The following is a 23,770-nucleotide window of genomic DNA, read 5'->3' as shown; positions in this document are numbered from 1 at the left end:
CAGTGCTGAGCACCAACGCGACCCGCAGAGGGCATGGGTGCGACGGAGCGCAGTGCGAAATGATCGAGACGCGTTGATAGTTATCGCTCCCAATTAGCCTTCTCTTTGAACCAAAGAAGCGGCCGCTTTCTATGGTGGTGGCCTGTCTCGCTGCTTGCTTCAGCCCTCCTGCCTGACCTTGGCCACCGCTATTAACAACTTATTCTCTCATCATCAAGACTACCATCGTCATTCTACGACCACTATTCTACGTATCTGGAGAGTTCTTTGCGTAAGAATGGACAAGTAATGATTACCTGCTCTTTAGGCACAGTAACGAAAATGGCGTCTGGTTGTGTCGTGTATTCTTCGTGCGTCCGCCAGCAACATACCTCCTGCCGGCAGATATTGTCATATGGTTCCGCCCACCCTGCCAACCCCGCCCGCCCTCACCCCATTGACGCCCCTTCCTTCCTGATGCCCATCACCCCAGCCTCCACATCACCCCTTTCTCCCTGCTGCCCAACACTCCAGCCTCTACACCACCCCTTCCTAACTGGTGCCGAGCACCTCAGCCTCCCCATTCTTCCAGACGTTCCCTCCAGCATGATGACCCATACTTTACACTGCCGTTTGCCCCTCCAGCATGCCACCCCATACATCATGCCCCAATCTGACCCCTTCCATCACGCCCCAATCTGACCCCTTCCATCAAGCCAACTCATACATCAGACTGCCTCCTTCTATCATGCCATCCCGTACATCAGACTACAGACTGTCCCTTCCGTCATGCTCCCACTTAACAGACTACAGTCAGCCCCTTCCATCATGCCACCCCAGGCATCAGGCCAAAGTCTGGACCCTTCCATCATGCCACCCCAGGCATCAGGCCACAGTCTGGACCCTTCCATCATGCCAACTCGTACATCAGGCCACAGTCTGACCCACTCCATAGTTTGATAGTTTACTGACCACAAAGTTTAAAATATAAAGTTTACAGCACAAGTAAGCAAACAATGGTTCAAATCTAAATATTTCAAATATTAGTAACATTAAAACAAATTCAACTGTATAACTCATAAAGCAAAATAAAGCAAAGAAAACATCACAGAACATAAAAAGAATAAATACTTTGTAAAACATTTTGCTTTAAAACATTCAGACTACAGTCTGGCCCCTTCCATCATGCCACAGTCTAGCGCCTTCCATCATGCCACCCTACACAGTCTGGCCCCTTCCATCATGCCACCTTACACAGTCTGGCCCCTTCCATCATGCCACCCTACACAGTCTAGCGCCTTCCATCATGCCACCCTACACAGTCTAGCGCCTTCCATCATGCCACCCTACACAGTCTGGCCCCTTCCATCATGCCACAGTCTAGCGCCTTCCATCATGCCACCCTACACAGTCTGGCCCCTTCCATCATGCCACAGTCAGGCGCCTTCCATCATGCCACCTTACACAGTCTGGCCCCTTCAATCATGCCACCCTGCACAGTCTGGCCCCCTCCATCATGCCACCTTACACAGTCTGGCCCCTTCCATCATGCCACAGTCTAGCGCCTTCCATCATGCCACCCTACACAGTCTGGCCCCTTCAATCATGCCACCCTACACAGTCTGGCCCCTTCCATCATGCCACAGTCTAGCGCCATCCATCATGCCACCCTACACAGTCTGGCCCCTTCAATCATGCCACCCTACACAGTCTGGCCCCTTCAATCATGCCACCCTACACAGTCTGGCTCCTTCCATCATGCCACCCTACACAGTCTGGCCCCTTCCATCATGCCACCCTACACAGTCTGGCTCCTTCCATCATGCCACCCTACACAGTCTGGCCCCTTCCATCATGCCACCCTACACAGTCTGGCCCCTTCCATCATGCCACCCTACACAGTCTGGCTCCTTCCATCATGCCACCCTACACAGTCTGGCCCCTTCCATCATGCCACCCTACACAGTCTGGCTCCTTCCATCATGCCACCCTACACAGTCTGGCCCCTTCCATCATGCCAACCCATTCATCTGATTCAGAGTAGGGATGACGTGTGCTGCCCAGCTTGTGAGAGTGTCGCAAAGGATTTTCGTATGAAACTGTTACAATTCCAGCCTTAGACAGAAGTATCAGTAGCAAGCCTCACAGTGGTGTATATCTACAGTCTAACATCGATTAATTCATATAAATTCCCTGGCTGTTATGAGTAATGCACCAAAATCACCGCACCCAATCCACAACCATGCCCAATAGACATTTCCGTGGTTTCCACCGGCTGGTTCAGTCCACTGACAGACGTCGCCTCCCGTATACCATATCGCTCTAATTCACTATATCTCGTGTACGTTTTTCACACTCCTGTATATTCAGGCCTCGAGCACTCCAAATCTTTTTCACTCCATCCTTCCATCTCCAATTTGGTAAATCCGTTTTTTTCCCCTCTACATCTGACCCATGTATCCTCTTTGTCAACCTCTCCTCACTCATTATCTCCATGTCCAAAACATTTCAGCACATCCTCTTCACATCAACGAAATAAACGCTTCTTATTACCCTCTTATTACTCGATCAAACCACCTTACACATGTTTACATGCCGAAATTTCTTTTCTTCCGAACAGTTACTCCGTTTATACAAAGGACTGATCAGTTCTTCAACGGAGCACTGCTCTCACATCTGGAGTGGTTCTAGCTCGGCATCCTTACATGACAGAGTCGAGTCGAAAGTAGTCCGACTTATCAACTCTTCCATGCTAACTTTAAAACCTGACTCATCTGCCCTACTCCACAATGTTGGTTCACTTTCTCTCTTCTTCAGGTATTACTTTGGTTTTGCTCCTAGAGGCTAGACCATGCATTATTCGGCAAGCTGCTGCGACACATGATTAATATGCTGCCGTTGGCAACTCAATAGTGGGCTACTTTGATAATTGTTTTTTCTCAAAACCTCGAAGCTTTAAAAATCTCTACCCTCTTATGTCTATGATCTGGACCATCTTAAAAGGCATGGTTTTTCACTTCCAACTAAATTCGTAAAGACTCACTTTTCTTTTCCCCTTTCATTAACCTTGATGTGGATTTCTGTCTGTGACTGGAGCCTCTAACGATATAATTATATATATATATATATATATATATATATATATATATATATATATATATATATATATATATATATATATATATATATATATATATATATATATTTATATATATATATAACATTTACTCTCAACTTTACATACTCTTCCGAACAAAGACACCACCTTCTGCCAGCTCGCTCGAATCTGCCATCAGTGCTGCGTAATTAGCATACAAGTGACGCACTTCCCGGACCCCTCACCCCTCTCCCTAAGACCCTTGCGTAAACCTTCATCATCAAGCCCATTCGTATAAAATTAAACAGCCATAGTGATATCACACACCCCTGCCGCAAACCAACTCTCCCTTAAAACCACATACTCTCCTCTCTACTCACTCGCGCACACCTAATACACTCTTGATAAAAACTTGTCAATACTTCTAAACTTTACTCCTACACCATATATTCGTAAAACCTTCCACAAAACATCTCTATAAATCCTTTCATGTGCTTTTTCCAGATCCATAAATGCCACATACAAAGCCTTTTGTTTCTCGAAGTATTTCTTACACACACCTTATCCACAAATCCTCAACCACTTCTGAAACCACATTGGTCTTCCCCAGTCTATACATGCCTTCACCCTCTTAGTCACCAGTCTCCCATACAACTCACCAGTTACTCTCAACAAACTTGTACTTCTCTAGGGTGAAGAATCACCTTTATTCACCCTTGTCTTTATGCAGTGGCACTATACATGCACTCACCCAATCCCCAGGCATCTCATCATGATCAATACATACATTAGAAATCCTGACGAACCGATCAACAACACAGTCACCCACTTTTTCAAATATTCAATTGCAATATCATCCACTCCAGCCGCCCTGCCACATTTCATCTTGCGTAAGGCTTTCACCACCTCCTATCTCTTCACCAAACCACTCTCCATAACTTCATATCCCCCCATCCAACCCAAACACCCTACATCTGCTATCCTATCATCAAACACATTCATCAGTCCGTCAAAATACTCACTCTAGCTCCTCCTAACCTCATCAAGTCCTAACACCGTTTCCCCATTTGCTACCATCACACACATTCCCATTTGTTCCCTTGCTTTTCGCACCCTATTAACCTCCTTCCGAAAAAATCTTATACTCCCTGAAGATTACGTATACCTGCTCACCTCACTTCTCATTTGCCCTATTTTTCAACCTCTGCATCTTCCTTTTGACTTCCTGCCGTTTGTACATCTTGTATCATTTACACTCTTCCCCTATAAGTACCACCCATATACCTTACGTTTCTCTTTCTCTAGCAACTTTCCTCCGTCATCCCGTTACTCACTACCCATTCCCACCTACTCACTTCCTACCTTCTGCTTGCCGCACATTTCTGTAGTTGTTGATGTATCAGCCTCCCCACCCACCTTTTCTCCATCAACAACAGTGTCCCTTAAGGTTCTTTCCTGTCTCCTACACATTTTCTTTTTCTCAACGATTTCCTCTCCTCCACAAATAATAATCAAAGCACTCACATGCTGACCACTCAACACTGCATTCATCCGCATCCTTCAATCCTCCTCTCACTCGATCTGCATCTCGTCTGGCCCGGCTTCCTCAATAAACTCGGATAGGATATCTCAGTAGGGTAGACGAAATCTAATTAGTTTAAATCCTCCCAAACCCAGTTTCTACCCATCTCTCTAACGAAAACTCCTCACAACTCTCGTCTCTCTTTGAAGATTCTGTAATTCCACCTCTTGACTCAATGAACATACATGGTATTACTGCAACAGCCACTCTTTCTTGGAAACCCAACATTACAGGAATAGGTAAGTCTGCCTCTAAGAAACTGACGGTCCTGTTTATATGTCGAAACTTCTCTTCTGAACAGCAGCTCCGTTTATACAAAGGATTGATTCGTCCTTGTATGGAGTTCTGCTCTTAAATCTGGGGTGGTTCTATCTCTGCATCTTTACTTTAAAAGAGTTGAATCGAAAGCGGTCCAACTTACAAACTATCCCAGGCTAACTTCCAACTTGATCCTCTTGCCCTATGCCGCTATGTTGGTTCACTTTCCCTCTCCTATAGGCATTACTCTGGATTTTGCTCCCGAGAGCTGGCTGCATGTGTGCCCCACGAGTAGCTAGACCACGCAATACTCGGCAAGCTGTTGCGTCACATGATTATCATGTGGCCGTTGGCAACTCAGGGGTGGGCCATTTTGATAATTGTTTCTTTCCTTACACCTCGAAGCTTTGGAACCCTTTACCCTGTCATGTCTTAACCAATAACTATGACCTAGCACATTTCAAAAGACATTTTTTTTTCACTTCCTCCAAAATTCGTGATTATTTTCCCTTGTCTTTTCTTTTCCCCTTTCATAATTCTATATTCTAATTAAGGCCCAGCCTTGCTGTAGACTTTTATCCATGACTGGAGCCTTCAATATATATATATATATATATATATATATATATATATATATATATATATATATATATATATATATAAAAGCATCAGTTCAGGAATCCCTGGGGTGAGGGCAAAAGAAAGAGCAGCAATACACGAGACAATAACTTGAGGAAAAAGAGCCAACACCAAGGAAGCCAGGCCACAGAAGAATGAAGCCTGGAGGAGGAGGAGGCAACAAGGCCGCCGACACAAGATGCCTCGCCAGTTATTTCCTTGTGAGGCCCCGTCAGGGCCACCACCATCAAAGGCCGCCTGGCGTACTAGCAGGAAATAATACAATACTGGCCGACTCGCGGCTTGTGGAGCGGAGCCAGGGAAGGGGGAGGAGGCGACCTGGCCTGGCCTTGCTCTCGCTGCAGCCCTGAGGAACTTCTCATCACAGAGAAAATAATAACAATAATAATGGAATAATATTGCAAAATATGTTCTAGTTATGTACATTTAATTCACGTGGTTGCTATGTCTATCCTCACTCAGCAATGCACGTCTGTGTTGCTGGGAAGACATGGCTGAGAGCATACACAACACGATGCCTGGCTCCAGCAATCACTTAGGTATAGGTCATGGCAGACGCATCCCCAGCCAAGCAAAAGGAGGACGGAGAACACCCGTTTGTCGCTAATGCAAAGCAAAGACAAAATATTCTAAGAAGCTCCCTTTAACCCTTCTGACAAAGTTCAACTCATCTAAGAATAATTTCAAGGATCAGCGTTAAAATACTGTCCACATGCGACACCGAAAACTCTATCTGCAATCGCAAATGATAATCATGGAAGGTCTAAAACCAAAGGCAATTTCCTCAAGTATGTTCCTCTTGCCACATGATGACAACTCAACGACAAAGACGACGACAGAATGATTCATAATTTCCGACTGACTGACTGAGGAAGATAAGCAGAGGGATTACTGTGTGGACGACTAAGTGCCCCTGACCAGTGATAATAACCCCTCGAGTGAGTATGACGGTACGACCCTTGGGCCTGAAGCCTCTGCCTGGCCTTTTTGGGGAAGGTCAAGGGCCAGGCCGTCAAGCTCACTCTACTCGTAACGTTGTGCCCAACGATCGTACTGTCGTGGTGGAAGTGGTGGTAGTACGGAACACCCAATCACTATCTGGCGAAACCCCGTCACACACGACTACAGCTTACCTCGGGGTGTGCTCTGCCTCACTCCCGCCACTCACACCACCACCAGAGGAGAGAGAAAGAGAGAGAGAGAAAAAAATAATAATAACGGTGGTGGCGGTGGTGGTGATCCCACGGGAAATTACCGGTTGCAGGATCCGTGTATTGGGCTAGCAGCCTCCACGGGGGCGGCCGGCCAACCCATTCCATCATCAACTCCACTGCTGGCGTCTTCCTCCTAAAGCCCCTTCACCCGTGAGTCTGCCCCTCACAAAGACATATATGTGATGCTCAAAACACACACACACACACACACACACACACACACACACACACATATATATATATATATATATATATATTTTTTTTTTTTTTTTTTTTTTTTTATACTTTGTCGCTGTCTCCCGCGTCTGCGAGGTAGCGCAAGGAAACAGACGAAAGAAATGGCCCAACCCCCCCCCCCCATACACATGTACATACACATGTCCACACACGTGTATACATACCTACACAGCTTTCCATGGTCCACCCCAGACGCCTCACATGCCTTGATTCACTCCACTGACAGCACGTCAACCCCTGTATACCACATCGCTCCAATTCACTCTATTCCTTGCCCTCCTTACACCCTCCTGCATGTTCAGGCCCCGATCACACAAAATCTTTTTCACTCCATCTTTCCACCTCCAATTTGGTCTCCCTCTTCTCCTCGTTCCCTCCACCTCCGACACATATATCCTCTTGGTCAATCTTTCCTCACTCATTCTCTCCATGTGCCCAAACCATTTCAAAACACCCTCTTCTGCTCTCTCAACCACGCTCTTTTTATTTCCACACATCTCTCTTACCCTTACGTTACTTACTCGATCAAACCACCTCACACCACACATTGTCCTCAAACATCTCATTTCCAGCACATCCATCCTCCTGCGCACAACTCTATCCATAGCCCACGCCTCGCAACCATACAACATTGTTGGAACCACTATTCCTTCAAACATACCCATTTTTGCTTTCCGAGATAATGTTCTCGACTTCCACACATTTTTCAAGGCTCCCAAAATTTTCGCCCCCTCCCCCACCCTATGATCCACTTCCGCTTCCATGGTTCCATCCGCTGACAGATCCACTCCCAGATATCTAAAACACTTCACTTCCTCCAGTTTTTCTCCATTCAAACTTACCTCCCAATTGACTTGACCCTCAACCCTACTGTACCTAATAACCTTGCTCTTATTCACATTTACTCTTAACTTTCTTCTTCCACACACTTTACCAAACTCAGTCACCAGCTTCTGCAGTTTCTCACATGAATCAGCCACCAGCGCTGTATCATCAGCGAACAACAACTGACTCACTTCCCAGGCTCTCTCATCCCCAACAGACTTCATACTTGCCCCTCTTTCCAGGACTCTTGCATTCACCTCCCTAACAACCCCATCCATAAACAAATTAAACAACCATGGAGACATCACACACCCCTGCCGCAAACCTACATTCACTGAGAACCAATCACTTTCCTCTCTTCCTACACGTACACATGCCTTACATCCTCGATAAAAACTTTTCACTGCTTCTAACAACTTGCCTCCCACACCATATATTCTTAATACCTTCCACAGAGCATCTCTATCAACTCTATCATATGCCTTCTCCAGATCCATAAATGCTACATACAAATCCATTTGCTTTTCTAAGTATTTCTCACATACATTCTTCAAAGCAAACACCTGATCCACACATCCTCTACCACTTCTGAAACCGCACTGCTCTTCCCCAATCTGATGCTCTGTACATGCCTTCACCCTCTCAATCAATACCCTCCCATATAATTTACCAGGAATACTCAACAAACTTATACCTCTGTAATTTGAGCACTCACTCTTATCCCCTTTGCCTTTGTACAATGGCACTATGCACGCATTCCGCCAATCCTCAGGCACCTCACCATGAGTCATACATACATTAAATAACCTTACCAACCAGTCAACAATACAGTCACCCCCTTTTTTAATAAATTCCACTGCAATACCATCCAAACCTGCTGCCTTGCCGGCTTTCATCTTCCGCAAAGCTTTTACTACCTCTTCTCTGTTTACCAAATCATTTTCCCTAACCCTCTCACTTTGCACACCACCTCGACCAAAACACCCTATATCTGCCACTCTGTCATCAGACACATTCAACAAACCTTCAAAATACTCATTCCATCTCCTTCTCACATCACCACTACTTGTTATCACCTCCCCATTTACGCCCTTCACTGAAGTTCCCATTTGCTCCCTTGTCTTACGCACCCTATTTACCTCCTTCCAGAACATCTTTTTATTCTCCCTAAAATTTACTGATAGTCTCTCACCCCAACTCTCATTTGCCCTTTTTTTCACCTCTTGCACCTTTCTCTTGACCTCCTGTCTCTTTCTTTTATACTTCTCCCACTCAATTGCATTTTTTCCCTGCAAAAATCGTCCAAATGCCTCTCTCTTCTCTTTCACTAATACTCTTACTTCTTCATCCCACCACTCACTACCCTTTCTAAACAGCCCACCTCCCACTCTTCTCATGCCACAAGCATCTTTTGCGCAATCCATCACTGATTCCCTAAATACATCCCATTCCTCCCCCACTCCCCTTACTTCCATTGTTCTCACCTTTTTCCATTCTGTACACAGTCTCTCCTGGTACTTCCCCACACAGGTCTCCTTCCCAAGCTCACTTATTCTCACCACCTTCTTCACCCCAACATTCACTCCTCTTTTCTGAAAACCCATACTAATCTTCACCTTAGCCTCCACAAGATAATGATCAGACAACCCTCCAGTTGCACCTCTCAGCACATTAACATCCAAAAGTCTCTCTTTCGCACGCCTGTCAATTAACACGTAATCCAATAACGCTCTCTGGCCATCTCTCCTACTTACATAAGTATACTTATGTATATCTCGCTTTTTAAACCAGGTATTCCCAATCATCAGTCCTTTTTCAGCACATAAATCTACAAGCTCTTCACCATTTCCATTTACAACACTGAACACCCCATGCATACCAATTATTCCCTCAACTGCCACATTACTCACCTTTGCATTCAAATCACCCATCACTATAACCCGGTCTCGTGCATCAAAACCGCTAACACACTCATTCAGCTGCTCCCAAAACACTTATATATATATATATATATATATATATATATATATATATATATATATATATATATATACATGAGACGGACTATCTTTCCACTATCGTGATCCTAGGTACCAAGGTTATGTAACGCGAAGTAATTCGTAGAATTAATTCTCTTAATGCTCCTCGCCACACAGCCGCTGTTGCCTCTTCTCTTACATTAGCATCGCTGTAATTACTATTAAATTTGCGAACCTGTTGCAGGATTCTCGGGTTGGTTTTGTCTGAGAAAGATTTTGGTTTGTGTTCACGATTGCAATGACGAGGTTGTTCTGAAAGGATGGGTTTAAGATGTCGATCAAATTTCTACAAGGAAACCACGACAATACACTGTTAGCGAAGAAAATATATGACTTGAGTAGATATTTGCATCACGCAGCAGAATTACTCTATAAATACAAGAGGAATGAGAATGTGTTTGAGAGGGCATGAGGACATGAGGGGTGTATATATATATATATATATATATATATATATATATATATATATATATATATATATATATATATCATAATTATTTTCAATGATAATAACGAGGGCAGAATGACTCCCAAGACGTGAAACACTACTGAAAGACGTCACTGTGTCGCTAACGGGGGGTACACCTGCAACTCGACAATACTCTCGGCTTCCCATTGAATAAGATCCGACTCATCAGTTTCCATCAGGAGCCTTGCGAAATTTCTACACTTCGCATTAATCCGGTATATACCTGTAATATTTCAACACACAATAAATGAAAGAAAAATCAATGCATACTTTTCCCCCACCGACGAGAAAACGAACACCTGATCTGGGGTGGTTCTAGCACTGCGTCCGTATTTGACAAAGCAAAGTTGAAACCGGTCAGACTTATAACCTGTACCAGGATAACACCAAAACCTGACCCCTTTGACCTACGCCGCAATGTTGGTTCACTTTCTCTCTTCTATAGGTATTACTTTGATTTTTTTGCTCCCGAGAGCTGGTTGCTTGCGTGCCCCCACCTCCAGCTAGACCACGCAATACTCTGCAAACTGCTGCGTCACATGATTACTGTGTGGCCATTGGCAACTCAAAAAAGGGTGGGACATTTTGATTACTGTTTCTTTCCCTTCACCTCGAAGCTTTAGAAGCTCGACCCTCTCACGTCTACTGCCTTGCAGATTTCAAAAGACAGGTTCTTAACTTCCTCCAAAATTCGTACGTACTTCCTGTTGCCTCTTTTGTTCCCTCTTTTATCAACCTTTCAATTAAGGCCCGGCCTTGATGTAGACTTGTTCGTGACTGGAGCCTTCAACATATAAAAAAGAAAAAGAAATAATACTACATCACGAGTCGTATCGAATGGTGAAGAAATACACAGCTCCCGACTCCCCCAGGAGCGATCAGCCTCCCAGCCACAGGAACTTGGGGGCCACAATAGCAGGAAACGGGAGAAGGCGCCGGCGGGGGGTGCGTGCGTGTATGTGTGTGTGTGTGTGTGTGTGTGTGTGTGTGTGTGTGTGTGTGTGGGTGGGGTCGACGAGGGAGCCCCAGCCGTGAGCTGTCGATGGCATCTCAGGTTACCCAACCCTTCCCCGCCACGTCCAAACAAACTTAGATGTGGGCAGCCTCTGGTCACTCACACAAACAAAAGAAAACTGGACCAGGCCAGCTACTGCCTGCAGGGAGGGTGAAGACGGAGGAGGCAGCGGTGAGGAGGAGGAGGGGACTAGGGTGAGTGAGGAGGGCAAGGCGAGTAGGAGAGGGGTCGAGTGAGGGGCCCCAGAACCATAGGTATGAGAGCCTGGGAATGAGAAGGGGTGGAATGCGATAGGATGATGATGATGATTGGGGATGAGGACGGGACGGGAAGACGGTAAGATGGGGAGGATGGAAGACAGGAAAAACCCCCTAGAAAGGTGATAAAGATAAAGGGCCATAACAACACTGACAATAAATGGGTAACGACGAAAGGAATAGACAGATAAAGGGGAGAAGGAAAGGTGTGGTAAATAAATGGGAACACACAAAATAGAACAGATAAACAACGATGATGAATAAATGAAGATACAAATGAAAGTAACCTAAGGTTATACACACAAAGAGAAGAGAAGAGCAACAATAACGGATGAAGGAGAGTCCTACACCACGATGATAGGAACATGTGATCAATACTAATCATGACGCATATTGATCAATAACAACTGAAAACAAATATCAGTCCTCCTATCTCTCTCTCTCTCTCTCTCTCTCTCTCTCTCTCTCTCTCTCTCTCTCTCTCTCTCTATATATATATATATATATATATATATATATATATATATATACAGGTACCTATTTATACTTGCTCGCATTCATCCACTCAGCCCCACACGGAACAGCATCGCCACCCCCTGCGTCAGCGAAGTAGCGCCAGGAAACATGAATAAAGGCCAGATCCGCTCACATCCATTCTCTAGATTCCATGTGTAATGCATCGAAACAACAGCTCACAAAACACATCCAGGCCCCACAAACCTTTCCATGGTTTATCCTAGACGTTTTACATGCCCTGAGTTAGTACACTGACGGCATTGTCGACACCAGTATACCACATAGTTCCAATCCACTCTAACTCGTGCACGCCTTTCACCCTCCTGCATGTTCAGGTCCCGATCGCTAAAAATCTTTTTCACTCCATCCTTCTATCTGCAGTCTGGTCTCCCGCTTCTCCTTGATCCCTCCACTTCTTTGTCAACCTATTCTCACTCATTCTCTCCATATATATATATATATATATATATATATATATATATATATATATATATATATATATATATATATATTAGTCATGCAATGCCAAATTTATAATTAGGTCAATGTTCGTGGGAAATGACAGACGTAACTATCCACACCGGTGTTTACAGAAACATGGGTTCCTGACATTAAAAACGACAGTCTAAGAAGAGATAAAGCTGGAGAACGAATAACGTGGAAGGACAAAACGAAAGAGAATGAAAAAACACTGAGACGGTATGAAGATTATTAAAAGAAAAAAAAAAATAATACGGGCAATGTCGAAAAGACAGAGGCAAAAAAGACTGCCGGAGTAGGCAAAGGAGCCGGAGTGGGAGGAGCGAGCGGCCTGTAGAAGGGTCAGTATTTGGTCAGCTCCAAAACACAAAAGAACAATAGGTTAATATCGGCGCGTGAATAGGCCGAGTATGGGAGAGAGGGCGGTGTAGCCTGGGGCCGGGAGGGGCCGGGGGAGATGAGTGACGGACAGCCAGAGTGGACGACACACAAGTGAAGACTGAGCGAAATCCCCGAGTTATTAAAATGGGGTTTTCGCTCTACGTCCATGAAATTAAGACGTCCCAGATATGACCAGCCGTCTGCTCCCTCGAGTGAATCTCGGCTCGGCTCATCTGGAGCCACTCGAGCGCCCGGCATGTGACCACCTCCTCCCATATCAGCTCTCCCCGTCTACCATACATCACCAATGAACCTCCCTAGCAGGGGCCACTCCGATCTCGGAGACCGTAAGCATAAGCTTCCGGTGACAGCCGTCTCCTGTAGGAGGAGGCAAGGACGGTGTGTCAGGGCAGACGGCGGCCGAACATGACGTATCACCAACGGTAATTATATCCTCAGTATGTGTTGTCCTCTCAAGCCAGCCAACTCCATGCACAATAACAACTTCTGAGAACCATCGCGTTTACAGATGAGGAAAGGCACTTTTTCTTTTCCCAAAGAAGCGGGAGAGAGAGAGAGAGAGAGAGAGAGAGAGAGAGAGAGAGAGAGAGAGAGAGAGAGAGAGAGAGAGAGAGAGAGCATCTACTATCAAAGTTGTCTTTCTTTCCAACCGTCTGAGGCGTTGCACGCGTCAGGAGACACTCTGCCAGTCCTATCCTGTAACACCAGGATATCCACGTTAAGTCTCCTCCCCTCACAAGCGAACACAATTTTTTTTTCTGGCTGAGATTTCTTTATGCAGTCTTTCTTTATCCAGGACGATCCCAATTTACAAAGTTGCCAACTAACTTCACCAAGACGTTCTAATGAGAACAGCAGTGCACAAGAATTGGGGTAACTCGAGTCTACCAACAGCATTTTTTTCCTTTTTTCCCCCATGAATGAAGCACTACATTATCATCCATCACGAGAGTTAGCTAAGACTTACACAGAAGACACAAATCTTACCTGTGTTATGACACTTACCTTGGAACGACACGCGACACAATCACTAAAAAACACATGATCTTTATTTCAATAAAAAACTAAAATTCTACCCATGGGAATTCATTACAGTAACCTACTATGCACATATCAAAACTTAGGAAGTGTTTTTCACACTAAAGAAAGTGGGAAGAAAAGAAAATGTGACACTAGACTACAGTGAACTAGACTGACAACGTTCACATTCACTGAAGATCCATCATACTTAACCAAAAATGCCACTCACCCCATCAGCACTGTGGCACGACCTCTGAACACGACCTGACGCTTCAAGATCAATACAAGGGGCAGGCCATCACGACAATAGGTCGTACCTTCGTGCTGAGGGGTCGACAGTCGTCGTGGCCATGCAGTTCGAGTTCAAAATTCACAAAAAAGCTTTTCCTTACTATTGTAAGTTCCATTATCCTATGTGAGGTCAGTGTGACCCATCATAACACAGTGTTGGATAAGTGATCAGCAGGACGGACTACAGTCCCACCTGAGGGTAAGACAGGACTCATGGGGACGGGTGAGGGGTAACGTACTCACCTCATCATCTTGGGCCGCCTAGCCTCCTCCGCGGTCTCCCAGGGCGGCCGAACCTCCGAGTCAACGTTCTCCTGGGTGTCCGCCGGGGGCTCCTGGGAAGCGTCCGCCTCAACCTGCATCATGAGCGACAGAGTTAAGGGGAAGCGTATCAGTGATGACACTCAGTGATGACACGTGTGAGGAGGAGGAGGAAGAGGAGGAGGAGGAGGAGGTCATGGGTGTATGTGAAGGAGTCAGGTGTAAAGTGTGGGAGACTGCAGAAGACGTGCACCAGTGTCAACAAGAGTCATGGGTAAGGACCATCATATGAGGAACTAAATTATGGACATGTCTGAGGGGAGATGTGTGTGTGTGTGTGTCTGTGTGTGTGTTCGCAGGACGTCGGAAGATGATACATATATGGGTGACCAGGCGTAAAGAGACCATGTATGAGGGAGATCGTGTACGGAAGGACTGTTTATGAGGTGGGCCTGTGTAGCAGAGACGAGTACAGAGGCATTTAGGAGTGAAGCAGGCGCGACACACACACAAAATAAGGACACATGAACAAAGGACAACTGTCATCCAACACACATGAACAAAGGAGAAGTGTTGAAAGCAAGTCACACATGAGTCACATATAAGAGGAAGTGAAACATGTACAGAGGAGTTTGTGTAAGGGAAACAAGTGTTCAAGAGACTACACTTGTGAAGGGAGGAAGTGTCAAGGGGGAAGAGGGAGAAACATGCAAAGGTAGAGCATAAAGAACACGTACGGTGGGCGGCGCATACAAGCAAGTGTGAGGGAACACAAGTATAAGCGAGACATGCCAAAGTGAAGACACACTAAAAGAATGCGTGTGAGGGGAAAACATGCTCACATAAAACATGTGTGAGAGGTCTCGTAGATAGGGAAACAGGTGTAAAAGAATTCACATCTGAGGGAACACATGTAAAGGACCTCACTTCTATGGGAACAGGTGTAAGGGGCCTCACGTCTGCGAAGACACCTGAAAGTCCGTCACGTATATGAGGGTTAGGGACGCCTGTGTGGGGCGACTCGTGTTAAGATGATGACGTAGAAGCCACTTGCTAATGGAAGAGGCACGTGTTAAAGGATGGGATGCTTGTTACAGTGTGGAACACGTGTGTGGCAAAGCGCGTTTAAGTGTGAGGGTAAGTATGTAAGGGGTGAAGGGAGTGTGATAGAGACATATGTGGGTGTGTCTGTCGGGAGTACATATATAAATATATATATGGGAGGACGCGGAGCAAGGTAGGACAAATAAAAGGGAAACAGGTGGGTGAAGGAGGGGAAGGGACTCACGTGCGAAGGGAAAGTCGTGATATGCAAGAAGGAGGGGGGGGGTCTGCTGACAGTGATGTAAAAGGAAGAAAATGTGATGGGAGAGTATGAAGAGGAAGCGAGTAAAGGGAACAAGCGCGAGTGTGACGAGTGAAGGAGAACGTATGGGAAGGGAACACGTTCAAGGGGAACATGTGCAAGGGGAAGATATTTGTTGGCGGGTGGGGGGAAAGGCGGCAAGTGAGGGGAATGACAAGCTTAAGAATGAGAGGTGAACAAGTGTAAAGAGGAAAGCCGTGGTTCTGGTGGCACGTGTGACAACAAGACATGAGAAATGTGAGGGGTGGAAACAAGTATAGATGATCCACGTCAGAGGAAACATGAAATGGCAGGAAATAAGACAGGGACAAGCGTGAGGAGGGGAATAACTATAACAGAAGGGGGTCACACAAGATAATGTGTATTCATGTGAGTGTAGAGGGAGGGCAACACGTGAGGCTAAATGTTACTAAAGAAATACACAAAAGAAATAAGAAATGAAGGAAATAATGACGAATGAGAGCACGAAGATGTTCGAAGACACTCGAGAGGAAAATTAATGAGGAGTGAAAATTGTGGAGACCAACGAAAGAGAATATGTATAATATATAAATAAAAAAGAAAAAAATGTATGAGCGGCGTAAGAGTGAAGGCAAGAAACTAATGACAACAAAAAGGGAAAGGGGGGGGGGTTGTGAAGGGGTTCAAACGTACAAAGAGCAATCATGAGAGTCATACGTTGGTTGCTTGGCACTCTCAAGATTACGGGTCAGAAGATCTGGGACTCCGCCGGTGTATAACTCCTTCGCTGTACAGTACTAATACGTGGTAAAAATCCACGCACTAATACATTTTCAACACCACTTGTGATCTACAGACTGACACGTATATACCGTCAGTCATCACAAGGTCCACACCATGTGCGACATTGCTGGTCATCCCGTCTCTGGTAACGTCACGTTCTGATCTGCTTCTTCCTGCCAGGTCTTCCACGTAAGAGTGGTCTACCTACCTCACCTCAGCGGATGCCTCAGTAGGAGTGCTTTCCCACGGCTGAGGCTCGACAGTACTCGAGCTCTGGTTATCACCACACACGACCCGTACCTTTGAATCACTCATGCCTTAATCTACACAATAATGACCATTGCTACCCCCGTACCGTCTCGTTCCGAGCATTGACCTATTCCTTTAAATTGAAGAGCATTAAAAACATGGCTCAACCTGCCCATCGCAAGCTTCGTCAATCCAACACTTTTCTTCAACTGGTGGTAAAATATTTACCCCCCCCCCACACACACACACACAGACACACAGACACACACACACACACACACACAATTCGCGGCAGCAACCAATCTTCGTCAGCCAAACACGGACCTCACTCTTCCCCTCAGCACAAACATTTCATTCCTGTCACTTCACATCACCAGTATTCCTCAGAATGTCTTTCCGTATCTTCGTGTTCGCCTTTAACCTGAAATATTCTCTCTCCCGTTCTTAACCTTCATACTCCCGACACTCCCATTCACGCCTACCCCTCCTATATATTGATACTGCTCGATACTTTTCTTACCGTTCTCATATCTACACAATTTCATCCAGAATGTCCCATCCTTTTACCTCCCTTAAACTCCTCTATCTTCACTTTCAATCTTTCCTTCAGTCATTCACTCCTGTCTCTCACCCTCCATCACTTTCATCCTTCCTACACACTTTCAAAGTTTCATACTCCTGTCTTTCTGTAATCTCAGTACTCACAGGTACGCTCCTACGGTGAGCGCTACGTGCTAGCCCTTATGCCTCAAGGCAAACTCCCGTCACCAGGTACTCGTAAGCAGCTATTACCTCATATCCTCTATCTCTCGCCTATTCATTTACCTTCCTCGGAGTCTTCCATTTTATCTTGGTCCTCGTAAACTTACCACCACACTATCATCATCATCATCAATAACACATCTAGGTCTTCACCAATGTGCAAAGCTTTCTCAACATACATAACACCTGGTCGACGGCCAATCATGAGGATAATAACTCATGAGGATAATAACTCCAATCAAACTAAATGTAACTTGACCAAACCTATTTTTTTGTCCTTAAGATAACTGATGGCAGTCTAATAAATAAGGAATGCCTATTACATTAGAATAATATGATCCTAAAAACTTAATCCCTTAAACATGACGGTGTGACACTTACGTATGATGACCTGACTCTTAACGTCATGTCAAAGAGCCAGGTCATCATACCCAAAGCTCATGCAATCATGCTCATGGAGTGTCGGCAACAGGACTCCCGAATCCCTTGCACGACGAGATGTCTTATACTTACGTCATCCCTGAAACGCTGGTCAGGGGTTCGGAAGTCGTCGTCGTCGTCTTCTGAAAGAGGAAAGAAAAGAGACCATGAATATAGTGAACATCATCGACCAGCAGGAGGGACGTCTCATGGGCTATGGATGCGTGGGTAGACGACGGAAGGGCCAGCAGGGAAGGTGGGGTGGAAGGTTGAGTTGTCTTATAAAGCTTGAGGGAGTGTATGGTAGTGCCTGGGTCTACGGGCATACAAGGGAGAGCCAGATAGCAGAAGAGTTGGTGATCTACGACCAGGCCATCCCTCAGAGGACAGTAATAGCGTCCTACTTACATTCCTGGAGACAGGATAGTGCAGCAGGCTAGGGAAATGGGACGGAAGCAATGACTCATGGCTTTTTATGACAAAGAGATGTTTTGGGTTTAGGGGAAGAGAGAGTTGTCGTGCCAGGAGGACAGGGAGCGTGTCGTTTTAGGGGGACGGGGAACACGTCGTGTTAAGGGGAAGGAGTGTTGCGTGGAAGGGGGAAGGGAGAAGGAAAGTGCTTTGATGGACGGTGGCGGTGGTGTGTTGTAGAAGGGGAGAATGTTACAGATGGGTTGCCCTGTGGCACGAGTATGTGTGGCCCCTACATATAAAACATAATGCAATACGAAAAAAAGGTACCAGTTTCTCTACAAGGAAATTCTCATGAAACCTACGTTTTTCAACAAATCTACCACTTTCAGTGTACATCAAAATATCCGCATTGTACACGAAGGGAGTTCGACACTCGTGGTGCCCAGTCTCTTGAACTTTCTTTACCATCAAAACATCTATTATCAAACAACTTATTAAACCTAACCTCTGTACACTGTCCACATTCATTATCTCATCAATTCTTTATTCCATTCCTCCACTACTCTTACACCGTAAGAGTACTTGTTAACAAGGTTCTTCTTTAATTTCATGTTATGGCCTCTGGTCGTTGTGACCACAGCTGCTCTTTTCGAAGAACTGTTCACTCTCTGCATTATCAAGAGGATCTAAAAATTTGAAGGTTGTGATCAGGTCACCCCCCCCCCCGTGTGTGTGTGTGTGTGTGTGTGTGTGTGTGTGTGTGTGTGTGTGTGTGTGTGTGTGTGTGTGCGTGCGTGTGTGTGTGTGTGTGTGCGCATGCGTGCGTGCGTGCGCGCTTCAATATTCATGAGTCTACTGTCATAAAGTGTCCACCACCGCACTTTTCCACGCCCCGAGCTGTTAACTAATGTCTTCCTTTCTTACCAATTCAAAAGCTATAATAACCTCCCCCCCACCTCCTCTCCCTCTCTCCCACATCCACTTCCCTCCTTAAACACTGTGTCCATCATGCAGTTGGAATGATTAGTTTTCAAGTTACAGTAACCCATATTCATTTTCCAACTCCTTCCGCGAAACTTTTGTACTCGATCTTGCCACACGTAGATCTTCTTTCCTTTCTGCATCACAGCGTCATCCCTTCAACACGCAAGGGTAAACACAAGCAGGCAAGGTGAGCAGCCCTGCTTACGGTTCCCTCCTGCTCATGTGCATAACCTCCCTCACCAACAAGGCCAGCCAATGAATGGCAACAGATGTAGCATCATATCAGTCTTCATTCATCACGTATAAAGTTGTGGCGGTCACTTTCACTTAACTATAAACCTATGCACTTAAAGCAAGTCGTCTGGAGACTTGCAGGTAATGGTACCTTTAATCAAATACCAGCCACTAACTATCCATTTGGCTTCACATCTGTTTTTATAAAATCCCCCGTCTTCCAAGTTCTCAGACTGCATATATTGATCATCTATCGTGAAAAATATTTTCATTTCCCCCAGCGTGTGGCAGCCGAGAGAACATCTGCCACGTACCATGATCAGACTTGGCCAACTGTATTAGATAATGGAGCAGCCTGCAAACTTCCCACAAACATAACGACGTCAACTATGGCAACTATGACCGAAGGAACTCTCAACTCTAAACCATATTCTGGGAAGGGAAGGAAAAGGTACGGCGGGAAGGAAAGGAAAGGGTAGTGTGGGAAGGAAAGGAAAGGGGTAGTGTGGGAAGGGAAAGAAGGGGTCCTGCAGGAAGTGAAGAGAGGGATACTGGGGTGCTGTAAGAAAGGGAGGAATGGCTAAATATGAGGAGGGGAGGGGTACAGTGGGAAGAGAGGGAAGAAGGGGTGCTGCGATAAGGAACAGGGTAATGTGGGAATTGAGAGTTAACAGTCTGAAGGGAAGGATGGGGCTGTGGGAGGAGATGGGACACTGTGAGGAGGGAGGAAAGTATTAAAGTGACAAAGGAAAGGGGTAGAGTGGGAAGGGATACTTTGAGAAAGAAAGGAAGTACACTGGGAAGCGAAGGGGTCCTGTGGGAATGGAAAGAATACAGTGGGAAGGGAAGAGAGGGGTCCTGTAGAAAAGGAAAGGAGCATTATTGTGAAAGAAGGGAATACTGTGGGACGGACTGGAAGGGGTACTGTGGGAAGAACAGCGGGAGGTACTGTGGGAAGCAGAGTATGGTGTGTTGTGAGCAGGGTAGGTGAGAGATGGAACATGTCATGGGAGGTTGTAGGAGGGCACAGAAGGTGTGCTGTGGGAAGGGAAAAGGGGTGAGTTTAGAGAGGGGGTGAAGGGTATGTTGTGAGGATGAGGGAGTGGGTGGATTGTCAGGAGGTGGAGGGGTGGTGAAGCAGGTAGCCAGTGTTGGAGGATAGTGAGGAGATGGTACAGGTTATGATGCAAGATTCTGAACTCCTAAGCCTAGAGACCTTTAGAAAACGACCACTGACTTCGATACAGCAGAGCTTTGCTGCGACCCTCGGGGCAATATCAAACTACTAGTTCAATGTCGGTTTTCCTAAACATCATATCCATGAATCGCCCAAGAAAAGGCCTTAAAATCCTCGAGACAAACAATTTAAATATCTTTGGGTCGTTCGATGGGCTACGGAAATAAACATGCTCTTTGATGGAGTCAAGTTTCAGTTTAATCCGTTAAGGGAAACAATACTGTACAGAAACGTACATCATATTTCGGTGGGGCACTGAACAAGACCCCCCACAGTACTATATGACGACCTCATCCACAGTGAACATACCAGGGCAACAGAGGCGACTTTGCAGAAGACAGTGGGCTGGAATCTGCGAAACTCCAAGGCATTTACTCCTTCCTGCTAGGATACTGCTGTGCTTACATCACTTATCAGGAAGGGCGACTACGGAATGATAACATGAAAACTCTAAACCACTAGAAACGACTGAAAGAAAGAGAGCTCTGTAGTCTTTGAAGAGCAAGCGAGAGACTTGTCATAATCTACACATTATAAAATCCTGGGCAACATGGTTCCCAGTCTACACTGGGAATTACTTTCCTACTGGTAGGAGAAAAAAAGGATTCTATAAAATGTCACCACTGTAAAGACGCAAATAGTGCAATTAGAGAATACAATCCGGGGCCCAATACTGTTGTAAGAATGTGCCTCTAGCCATTAGAGACAGCCGAGAAATTCAAATGATATAATGGCCATGGCTTTTACCAACTACCTATTCCTAATCAACCAGGTGGAGTAGGATAACACATACGCCTTTGGGTCATGATCTCCAAGAGTCTGACTCGCCGAAGCGCAAGGACGGCCTTGTTAGGTCTCAGGCCGAACTGTGGAGAGGAAGAGCCTCCGAAACCCTCCCAAGATGTGGACATCAACACTGTCTCACATCAGCTGGCATGCCAATTCCTGAAAATCAACCAACTGTTTTTTTTTTTTTCAACTGCGCGTGCATCCACCTTCCTTCCAATAAAAGGTACAAGAACACTATGTAGGACTTTTAATGAGAATCCCACGGGGAATACCCGCGTATGATTCAAGTTCATGTTAGTTACATTATTTGGTACGTGGGAGTACATGAGCTAAGAGAAGACATGAGGGTTTACGACGAGGTTGACCAGCTGAAGGACATGAACAGAATCTTATATTCCTAACCTCAATTGATGGATAGAGGAAACAGACAAGCAAGAGGCTCCTCCTACCCCCTCCCCCCCGACACACCACTCCCTCCAGCACATCTACCAACAAGAAAATGCCTGGGAAGAAACACTGTAGTATAGAGAGCGAGAGTATTCTGACACGGGAATTTTATGAGGAAGGATGAAAGGAAAACATTATGATCTAATTTCAGCGCCGGATATTCTGGGGAGAAAGTATTTTAGCCGCTAATATGAAAAATACAAACAAAAAAGTGAACTGCGCTGCATATTATATTTTCAAACTTGAACAGGCTTATCATGAACAATGGGTATTTCACTCGCTGACGATTAATATAATTAATCTATTGGTACAACTCTGCTTTAAATGTACTGATAGTGGTAATCACTTCCGCAATATGTGATGGTAATTTATTTCCACGTTCTATACACGCTGCTAAAGAATCTTTTACCCGCGCATGGATAACGTATTCCCTTTAACTTGAAGCCATCATTTCTGGTCTTTCCACCTCGTTCTATGGCTGAGAAATTCTCGTTAGTTATCCAAATCATTGTGTAGTTTGAAAACTGTCAGATCACAACGGAGTCTACGGTTCTGCAGAAAAAAATCTTAGCGGAGGCCGACAGGTATGAGTCAGTAACGTTCTTGACGAAGTCTGTGAGCTGAAGTCCCTCATGGGATTTGCTGGAGGGTTTCTGGGAGCGCGGTGACCTTGATACTCCCATCAGCAGGCCTCTGGATCATGCCGATACAGGGCTGAGCTTTCCAGGCAGGCGCACCAAAGCTCTCCAGTCATGGACACCAAGGTTCTCCACAACGGCAGGCACAAAGTCTCTGTGCATGCACATCAAAGCTTTCCAAACATGCAGATCAAAGCTTTCTGGGGATGCAGACCAAAGCTGTCGGAAATGCAGGACAAAGTTCTCAAACTGTGCCGACCATAGCTTTCAGTGGATGCAGACCAGAGCTCTCCAGCCATGCAGACCATAACTCTCCTGCCATGCAGACCAGGGCTCTCCAGCCATGCAGACCAGAGCTCTCCAGCCATGCAGACCAGAGCTCTCCAGCCATGCAGACCAGTGCTCTCCAGCCATGCAGACCAGAGCTCTCCAGCCATGCAGACCAGAGCTCTCCAGCCATGCAGACCAGAGCTCTCCAGCCATGCAGACCAGTGCTCTACTTTCATGCAGACCAGAGCTCTCCAGCCATGCAGACCAGTGCTCTCCTTTCATGCAGACCAGAGCTCTCCAGCCATGCAGACCAGAGCTCTCCAGCCATGCAGACCAGTGCTCTCCTTTCATGCAGACCAGAGCTCTCCAGCCGCGCAGACCAAAGCTATCCAGCCATGCAGACCAGAGCTCTACAGCCAAACAGACCAAAGCTCTCCAAGCAGAAGAAAGAAGATGGAGTACAAAATGGTAAACAAAAACATGTTTGCTTAAACAAACAGAAATAAATGAAAACATGTTGACTTACATAGGGAAATAATCAAACCTTCAGCTAGTATAAAAAAGAAAATCTAAATAAAAACTTTCTGAAGGGGAAAAAAATATGAAATAAAAGGAATTTCGACTACATCCTCCAG

At 45.6% G+C, this 23,770-nt stretch overlaps 1 protein-coding gene across 10 annotated transcripts in view; it reads right to left on the bottom strand.

The window, feature by feature from the left end:
• The window catches only part of LOC139761399 (Fanconi anemia group J protein homolog), a 1,968,572-nt gene that overhangs the window by 415,982 nt on the left and 1,528,820 nt on the right, over positions 1–23,770 (bottom strand). For all 10 annotated transcript variants that reach the window (XM_071685544.1, XM_071685606.1, XM_071685598.1 and 7 more), the window contains 2 exons: positions 18,216–18,265; positions 14,564–14,676 (listed from right to left, as the gene is read on the bottom strand). In XM_071685544.1, the coding sequence (XP_071541645.1) occupies positions 14,564–14,676; positions 18,216–18,265 (163 nt within the window). The remainder of the gene's footprint in view (positions 1–14,563; positions 14,677–18,215; positions 18,266–23,770) is intronic.

This window comes from Panulirus ornatus, chromosome 3 (assembly GCF_036320965.1).
Source record: "Panulirus ornatus isolate Po-2019 chromosome 3, ASM3632096v1, whole genome shotgun sequence".
Taxonomy (NCBI): domain Eukaryota; kingdom Metazoa; phylum Arthropoda; class Malacostraca; order Decapoda; family Palinuridae; genus Panulirus; species Panulirus ornatus.
Note: the sequence above shows the minus strand (reverse complement) of the source record. Positions and strands in the feature narration are given on the sequence as shown.